The sequence below is a fragment of the Hylobates moloch genome, unplaced genomic scaffold (assembly GCF_009828535.3).
Source record: "Hylobates moloch isolate HMO894 unplaced genomic scaffold, HMol_V3 SCAFFOLD_20, whole genome shotgun sequence".
Classification (NCBI taxonomy): domain Eukaryota; kingdom Metazoa; phylum Chordata; class Mammalia; order Primates; family Hylobatidae; genus Hylobates; species Hylobates moloch.
The window spans coordinates 16,993,757-17,003,300 of NW_026652295.1; the positions used below are offsets into that span (position 1 = coordinate 16,993,757).

The following is a 9,544-nucleotide window of genomic DNA, read 5'->3' on the forward strand; positions in this document are numbered from 1 at the left end:
AAAAAAAAAAAAGAAAACTCAATTAAAGCTCACAGTAGTTAAACTCACTAAAAATTACCTACAAGATACTATCACACTTTTTCTCATGTAACATGTTTGAAAATTGGGAGTAAGAGTTTATTTCTTAAATCACACTATGAAAAAGATAAGCAAAATCAAGCAAACTGAAATATCTATAGATAGAAAAGGCATTCTATCATCCTGTTTCTGACAGTAAATTGTACGTGTCAGCAAGACTTGAAACCAGGCTTCCCAACACAGAAGAATCTTTTAAAAATATATTATAGCCATGAAGATAAGCTAAATAGCTACAAATAATTTTTTTTTGAAAATACAAGATAGCCGGGCGTGGTGGCTCATGCCTGTAATCCCAACACCTTGGGAGGCTGAGGCAGGCAGATCACGAGGTCAGGACTTCGAGACCAGCCTGGCCAACATGGTGAAACCCTGTCTCTACTAAAGATATAAAAAATTAGCCAGGCAAGGGCCGGGCGCGGTGGCTCACGCTTGTAATCCCAGCACTTTGGGAGGCCGAGGCGGGCGAATCACGAGGTCAGGAGATCGAGACCACGGTGAAACCCCGTCTCTACTAAAAATATAAAAAATTAACCGGGCGTGGTGTCGGGCGCCTGTAGTCCCAGCTACTCGGAGAGGCTGAGGCAGGAGAATGGCGTGACCCCGGGAGGCGGAGCTAGCGGTAAGCCAAGATTGCGCCACTGAACTCCAGCCTGGGCGACAGAGCGAGACTCCGTCTCAAAAAAAAAAAAAAAATTGAGACGAGTCTCGCCCTGTTAGCCAGGCATAATGGTGCGTGCTACTCCAAAGGCTGAGGCAGGAGAATCACTCAAACCCGGGAGGCGGAGGTTGCAGTGAGCCAAAATCGCACCATTGCACTTCAGCCTGGATAACAGGGCGAGACTCGTCTCAAAAAAAAAGAAAAAAAGAAAATACAGGATAATTACAATCTTTGCAATAATACTCTGCCTAATGAAAATGGTTTTGGCCGGGTGAGGTGGCTCACGCCTGTAATCCCAGCACTTTAGGAAGCCGAGGAGGGCAGATCACTTGAGGTCAGAAGTTTGAGACCACCAGACCAACATGGTGAAACCCCATGTCTACTAAAAATACAACAGCCAGGCGTGGTGGCACACGCTTGTAATCCCAGCTACTCAGGAGGCTGAAGCAGGAGAATCCCTTAAGCCTGGGAGGTGGAGACCGCAGTGAGCCAAGATCACACCATGGCACTCAGGCCTTGGTGACAGAGCTAGATTGTCTCAAAAAAAAAAAAGAAAACAGTTTTAATTAGTGACATCAGACTACAGTTTTTATTTCACTTCAAACTAAGATATCTGCCTTGTCAGGGACTTCCCAGAAAATGAATACAGCAAGTGGGCTTTTCTGTCACTTAAAAAAATTAAGTAAATTAATATAATACCACACAAAACCTCTTATCACAAACAAAAGACCTACTTTGCATTAAACAATTTAATACATGCAAGTATTGAATTTAGTCACCTAAAGGAAAAAAACTTCTGATAAGAAGCAGGAAAATTCAGAGACAATGTGAAGACCCTAAATCAGGAGACTAATTTGAGTAATAATAAAACTCTGGTCTCCCACAAAAAAAAAAAAAAAGACCCTAAATCAAACAGTTCTATATAATTTCAAATTTCAATTGCATATATATAGTAAGGACTCAATTTTTAATAACTCCTTACTTATATACATATGCCAGGTCCTGTTCTAAAAGCTTCACTTGTCCCATTTAACCTCCACAACAATTTTCACTTTACAGATGAGTAAATTAACTTGTCCAAGTCCAGGTAGAACAGGGATCCAAACTCAGGCTGACTCCATTACACCACAATTTTTTCCTAACAACTATCCTATCAACTATCCAATCCTATCAATGTTTCCATTTCTATTCCCACTGATTATATTAAGCATCTAGGATAAAGCAAATAAGGACAAAATAAAAGTCAGAAACTTGGTGACTTCTGGAATGATTTAAATATTCAACCTCTAAATATCCCTCCTTTTCAAATCTGAGAACACTCCAGCTATCAGATACCAGGCAGGACATACTTATTTGGGACAAAGTATCACAAAGAAGCTATCAAAACAAATAAAAACAATACTATCATATAAACCATGGTATAGCAAACCATGATCTGTGGGCTGGGCCAAATTCAGACCTTGGCCTTTTTTCATACAAGCTAAGAGTGGTTTTTACATTTGCTAAAGGATTGTTAAAAACAAAAAAAAAGGACAATTTACCACAGCAAAGCCTAAAAATTTACTATCAGTGTCCCTTTCAGAAAAAGTTTACCGACCCCTCATCTAAGCTACTGATGAAGAGGTTTCCTTCCCCTTTTTAAAAATAGCTAAGCAGTGGCTCATGCCTGTAATCCCAGCACTTTGGGAGGCCAAGGCAGGTGGATGGATCACTTGAGGTCGGGAGTTCGAGACCAGCCTGACCAATATGGAGAAAACCCATCTCTATTAAAAATACAAAATTAGCTGGGCGTGGTGGCGCATGCCTGTAATTCCAGCTACTTGGGAGGCTGAAGCAGGAGAGTTGCTTGAACCCGGGAGGCGGAGGTTGCAGTGAGCCAAGATGGTGCCGCTGCACTCCAGCCTGGGCAACAAGAGCGAAACTCTGTCTAAAAAAAAAAAGCTAAATGCGCCAACCACAGTGGCTCATGCTTATAATCCCAGCACTTTGAGAGGCCGAGGAGGCCAGACCACGTGGTAAGGAGTTGGAGATCAGCCTGGCCAAATTGGTGAAACCCAGTCTCTACTAAAAATACAAAAATTAGGCCGGGTGTGCTAGCTCACGCCTGTAATCCTAGCACTTTGGGAGACCAAGGCAGGTGGATCAGGAGGTCAGGAGTTCAAGAACAGCTTGGCCAAGATGGTGAAACCCTGTCTCTACTAAAAATACAAAAATTAGCCAGGCGTGGTGATAGGTGCCTATAATCCCAGCTACTCAGGAGGCTGAGGCAGAGAATCGCTTGAACCCGGGAGGCAGAGGTTGCAGTGAGCCGAGGTCGCACCACTGCACTCCAGCCTGGGTGACAGAGCAAGACTCCATCTCAAAAAAAAAAAAAAAAATACAAAAATACAAAAATTAGCCAGGTGTGGTGGCCTGCGCCTGTAATCCCAGCTACTTAAGAGCTGAGGCAGGAGAACTGCTTGAACCCGGAAGGCAGAGGTTGCAGTGAGCTAAGATTGTGCCACTGCACTCCAGCCTGGGCAACAGAGCAAGACTCTGTTTAAGGGGGGAAAAAAAAAAGCTAAATGCAGGAACTGACTTGTAAGACAAACTATATCTAGGAGGATTAAAGGCAGAGACCCTTAGCTCTAAATCAGAAGATAAAAGTCTGAAGCACATTCCCCACACCACCCCACCCCACCCCCACCCCAGGACAAAAAGGGCAAAAATAAGTCGCTTCCTCTCACAAGGAGGTGGCAGTAGGTTCTGCCAGAGGCAAGGTTCTGGTTTGCCCATGGGCTCAAGTTTTTTGTAGTGGCTACTAAGAAAAGCAAGCAGCTTGACCTGTCCAAAGAGCTGACTTTCTGTGCCTGACAATCTGAACAAAAAGGAAATGGAAAAGGAAGACAGGAATTAACCACATTCTCTTCAGTGACCTATTCACTCCCAACTAGAAAAATGACACCATTTCTGGCCAGGCAAGGTAGCTCATGCCTGTAATACCAGCACTTTGGGAGGCCAAGGTGGGAGGATCACCTGAGGTCGGGAGTTCGAGACCAGCCTGACCAACATGGAGAAACCCCATCTCTACTAAAAATATAAAATTAGCCGGACGTGGTGGCAGGCGCCTGTAGTCCCAGCTACTCGGGAGGCTGAGGCAGAAGAATGGCGTGAACCCGGGAGGCAGAGCTTGCAGTGAGCAGAGATCACGCCACTGCACTCCAGCCTGGGTGACAGAGTGAGACTCCGTCTCAAAAAAAAAAAAAAAAAATAGCCGTTTGTGGTGGCGCATGCCTGTAATGCCAGCTACTCGGGAGGCTGAGGCAGGAGAATAGCTTGAACTCGGAAGGCAGACGTTGCAGTGAGCAGAGATTGCGCTCCTGCACTCCAGCCTGGGTGACAGAGCGAGACTCCGTCTCAAAAAAAAAAAAAATTAGCCGTTTGTGGTGCCGCATGCCTGTAATGCCAGCTACTCGGGAGGCTGGGGCAGGAGAATAGCTTGAACCCAGGAGGCAGAGTTGCACTGAGCCGAGATTGCGCCACTGCACTCCAGCCTGGGCAACAAATGCAAAACTCCGTCTCAAAAAAAGAAAAAAGAGAAAAGACAAGAAAGGAGAAAAGAAAAATGACACCATTTCCTAAATGCATCTGGGCAAAAAGGTAAAGGGATAGCGGAGAAGGCAAGTGAGAATGATCAGCTTGCATTATTCAGGGCTGTTCTTCGTATTTGCTTCTACTATTCTTAAGAGTTATTACCCTTATTACCCTTCAGTTATTTGAGCAAGACAATGAATTTGTCTGCACAACTTCATGCAAGATGACATTTTAAAGATCAGAAGTCGGGCCGGGCACGGTGGCTCACACCTGTAATACCAGCACTTTTGGGAGGCTGTGGTGGGTGGATCACCTGAGGTCAGGAGTTTGAGACCAGCCTGACCAACATGGCGAAATCCTGTCTCTAAAAATACAAAAGTTAACCGGGCGTGGTGGCGCATGCTTGTAATCCCAACTACTCTGGAGGCTAAGGCAAGAGAATGGCATGAACCCAGGAGGCAGAGGTTGCAGTGAGCCAAGATCGCGCCACTGCACTCCAGCCTGGGCCACAGAACGAGACTCCATCTCAAAAAAAAAAAAAAAAAAAAATCAGAAGTTAAAGAAGGAAAGTAGTAAACTTACAGCATTTCACAGGAGAGCTAAACCCAGAAGTCAAAACAGAAAATTACAAGTCAAATGAACACATGCAGAAGTCATAGGTACTGGGTGACTGTACTAGCAAGTTGTCCTGACAGGCGCTGGCAAACATCCATTAACTAACAGCTCCAGACCTCTCATTGTTCCTTACTCCAACTTTCTGCTATACTACCAAAAGCTTAATTTTTGCCCAGAAACCCTTGGACACTTTATCAAATAACATTAGTATAAAACATGCCATGTCATGAAGCTTGCTTCATGATGACTCAGCAGTTTCTGCAAAACATCCAATTGACAGTCTAGGATAGTAAACAGCAAGTGGGTAGACCCTATGTCCACCAAAGCCTCAATAAGGACTAAAGAAAGTCCTTATTTTTAAGATTTAAAAAAAAAAAAGAATATTCTTTTGAACATACCTGAATACTTTTCTTGGGTAATGGTAGTTTCTGCCAATATTAAATAGCACCTACAGTGTTGATCAAGAAACCCCTAAATACCTTTAAGTCCCAATTCAAAAGCTAAAATATGTTTTCTTTTTTAATTAAATAGCCAGGGCAAGAAGCAAAAGTATTTTAGGTAAGGGGCAATGATAAATTATCAAGATTTAAAACAAAACTACACAGTCTGAAATCATATCAACTCTAAGACACCTTGGATCATAGGTGTTATGCTGTTAAGACATCATCTCCCCAAAATTAGATTTTTATTTTATCTAAGTACATTTAAAAATAAGCTGTGATCAGAGGCCGGGCGCGGTGGCTCACGCCTGTAATCCCAGCACTTTGGGAGGCCGAAGCGGGCGGATCACGAGGTCAGGAGGTGGAGACCGTCCTGGCTAACATGGTGAAACCCCGTCTCTACTAAAAATACAAAAAATTAGCCGGGCGTGGTGGCGGGCGCCTGTAGTGGCAGAAAATGATCAACCAGAGGGGTTTGTGGTGCAAGTCGGCCATGATCCAGCCTGGGTGGGAAAATCCGTCTCCCCCAAAAAGCTGTGATAACTTCAGACATCTGGAAAATATTAATTCCCTTCTAACCTCTATCCAGACCATCCAATGACCTATATTTAAAACAAGTCATTTTTCTACATGTCATACAAGAAAATCTAAGCACTCAAAGGCATTCATAGGAGAAAAGAAAGCATGCATGTCTAACTTCCATTCTACAGACGGATTAGGTTAAATGGCCAGGCTTGTGACCTGAATTCTAATCTTAAATCTGCTTGCAAATACCCCGTTCTTCACAAATTTGAAAACTAAGCACTTTATGTACATATCTGGGGGAAAATTGGTGGGAGTAATAACAGTGCCAAACCTAACCATCAGTAGAGAACGACTTAAAATACCTGAACCACAATTTTTACTACTCAAACATTTCCCTCAAAATAAAAAACATTTAAGAAAACTAAAAAAATTTCCTCAAATCTTTACTTTTTTTTTTTTTTTTTTTTTCCGAGACAAGAGTCTCGCTCTGTCGCCCAGGCTGGAGTGCAGGGGCAAGATCTCTGCTCACGGCAAGCTCCGCCTCCCAGGTTCACGCCATTCACCTGCCTCAGCCTCCAGAGTAGCTGGGACTACAGGCGTCCGCCACCACGCCCGGCTAATTTTTTGTACGTTAGTAGAGACGGGGTTTCACCTTGTTAGCCAGGATGGTCTGGATCTCGTGACCTCGTGATCCGCCCGCCTCAGCCTCCCAAAGTGCTGGGATTACAGGCGTAAGCCAACGCGCCCGACCCAAATCTTTACTTTTAAAAATCTGTTGATAATGACACAATTTAACATCAACCATGTGAAAGTGTGTAATCTTTATTAGCATCCAGAATAAAGTAATCTAGGAAGTCTACCTTTAACAGTAGGCAACAAGTTATCAGATCCTTTTGCTACACTTTTGTTTCTCAACAAATTTAAGACACACACTTCCCACCTCAGTATCACTGATAAGTTTTTTAAGTGGCTTTATTAAAATAAGTTAACATTTTCCTATTCAATACTTCTAACAACCAATATTTTTAAAATGGAATTTTCTCAGAATCAACTACCTCATTTAGAATTAGGATAATCTTTTTTTTATAATTTTAAACATCCACGAATTCATACGGTGACTAACCAACATTCCTGGAGTGTCAAAAGTAACTAAACTTCTAGAATACGCCTCATAATATTAAAATATTTTGTGTATGAGATCAGAACTGAAGTCCCGGTCAACTGTGGAGAATAGCCAATTCCAGCCTCCAAAATAAAGGCGGGGGTGGGGGTGGCGGGGGGAGTCGCACAGCAGAGAAAAGACGTAAGGGTGGAGAGGGACTTTCAAAATGCCCCAGTGCCACGGTTAACTATAACCCGGTTAAGAAAATCTAAGCCAATGCTCTCAAGACGAGGAGGGCCACGGGCAGGGGAAACCGAGAATTAACTCATAGGCTGAGACTAAGTTATTCCACTTTCCATGTAACAGCGCCCCCCACAACTCCCCGTCTGCGCCAGAGTTAAGATTCCAAGGGGCAGCCCCCCTCCCCACACACACTAAAGGAGGGACACCAGAAAACAGCAAGTATAAGGGCCATCAACCACATCTTTTCCTTTCTCCCTCGAGAGAACGTGAGTAATATCCTCAAACTCCAAATCCCCGCCAAAAAAATAAAGAAACGCGCGCATCATGGGCCTACAATTTCTTTTCCCGCCCAGAGCCTGCCTGGGAAAGCCCCTGACACAGAGGGTTGGGGGAAAGGCGGCCCAAACCACACGTGTGTGCCGCAAGGCTGGGCCTGTCTCAGCCCACTTCCCGTCGCCACCCCCAACGGCCTGAGCTCCCCCGGAGCCTCACTCGGGCCTTTCCTCATACCCTCCTGTCTGCTCCACGTGGGGCGCCGGGGCCTCGAACCGCCCGTCCCCTCCAGCCGAGTTTCCCCACCCGCCAGGCCACCGCGGCGTCGGGGTCCCATACCTGATGCTGTTGTCGCCCCTGCTGGTAAGGCTTAATTGACCCCTGGTGGCAACGCCGCGTCCGGATCTTGCCGCCACCGCCCCCTCCGACTCCTCCGGCTCCCGAGGCCATGGCGGAGCCTCCGCCGCTTCCCGCTCCGGGGCGGGTAAGGGGGCGGGAGAGGCAGAGGCGGAGGCCTTAGAGCAACCCCCGCCGCCGCCCGGCCCCGGCCCCGGCCCAAAAGTCCGCCCGCGCTGTCCACACAGTGGGCACAAGCACCCCAGGAACCGCGAGGTTGCGAGCAGGAGCGGAGAGAGGGTGAGTGCTGGCAGCGGGGAAGGGGGTGGCGGCCGCAGAGGCCGAGGAGGCTCCGGCCCGGCGGCCTCTGCGGACCCCCGCCTCTGTGTATGTCACGGTCTCTATGGAGATCTCCCGCAGACGACACCACGAACAGCTCCCGGCGGTGCTGAGGCCTAACTCGACCGCCGACTGGTGGGGGTTCTTCCGTCGCCCTAGCCGTAGCTGCCGCAGTTGAAGCCGCTGGCGCCGCCCGCCTACCCCTCCCCTGTGCGCACAGCGCCCGCCCCGCCGTCGTCGTCGTCCCTGCAGCCTCCGCCGCCGTTGCGCCTATTACCCCTGCTAAAGCGGCTGCCGCGGTCGCGAGCCAGAATGTCGTCACTCACAGGCGCCCGACGCATTTGCATCATCATGCTGCGACGAGCTGATAGGCAAAGAGGAAGGACTGGTCGAGTCCATGCTCTCGGCCGCGCGGCACGCTGGGAAACGTAGTTCAACAACGGAACGCGGATTCTCGGAAAGGAAGAGAGACGGGGAAGGAGATCTTCGGGGCGCCGCAGAGGCACAAAGCCAAGGGATACTTTTGCTGTTCTTGGCTGTAAATTAGACTCTGAAAAGGCACTTAACCTAAAAACAGTAACCTCTTCCCATTCTCCTTCTCCCTGTCGGTTGGTTAATTGGGCAGGAAGTAAGCAGATAGTAAAATCAAAGACAAGAGCTAATTATTTAAGAAGGAGGAAAAAAAAAAATCGGTGGTTGAAAAACAATGTCCATGATCCTTAGAATTAGAAAATATATACGGCTTCATTAATATTTCTTTAAACATATAAAGGCTTTGTTGCAGACACACGAGGCTGGAATTCTGGTTCCGCCACCCAACCTATTTGACCTTGGATGAATCAAAACCCGTCTGAGCCTTAGCTTCCTCCTCCATAAAATGGGAGCTTTAAAATCCACCTTATAAAGCTGTTATGAGGAGCAGACGTGATCATCTATGGAGAGCATGTATATTTGCTAATAGACGAAAAATGCAATGAATGATTACAATTAGAACCCATGCAGTCAGCTAACATTAGAGGTAAGTGATATATCCTTAGTAATAAAAGTATACTGTATTTGCTCCAAATAGAAGGCATTATATTTAGGAAACTGAGTGAGCTAGACTCAAAGACTGAATCCACAAAATGTATATTCTAGGAGTTGACGATTAGAAAGGTCCTGGTGATCACATAGTCCGACCCTCTCATTCAACCAACCAGACAAGAAGTCCAGAGAAATTTAGGTGGCACAATCAATGACACTGAGATGGGTAATCAAAGCCAGGACTATAAGCCAACTTTTCTGCAAGAGTTAAAGACAAATAGCCAAATGATTAGGGAGGAAAAATCTGTTGTGAAAAATCTTAGACTTACTATAAATCTT

At 46.0% G+C, this 9,544-nt stretch overlaps 1 protein-coding gene across 3 annotated transcripts in view; it reads right to left on the reverse strand.

The window, feature by feature from the left end:
* The window catches only part of NUP153 (nucleoporin 153), a 95,611-nt gene extending 87,254 nt beyond the window's left edge, over nucleotides 1–8,357 (reverse strand). The window contains exon 1 of one of the 3 annotated variants that reach the window (XM_032141717.2): nucleotides 7,847–8,357. In XM_032141717.2, coding sequence (XP_031997608.1) covers nucleotides 7,847–7,957 — 111 coding nt within the window. In that variant the 5' untranslated portion in view covers nucleotides 7,958–8,357. The remainder of the gene's footprint in view (nucleotides 1–7,846) is intronic. The other 2 variants (XM_032141718.2, XM_032141716.2) reach the window with 2 other exon arrangements.
* Between the last annotated feature and the right edge of the window lie 1,187 nt (nucleotides 8,358–9,544).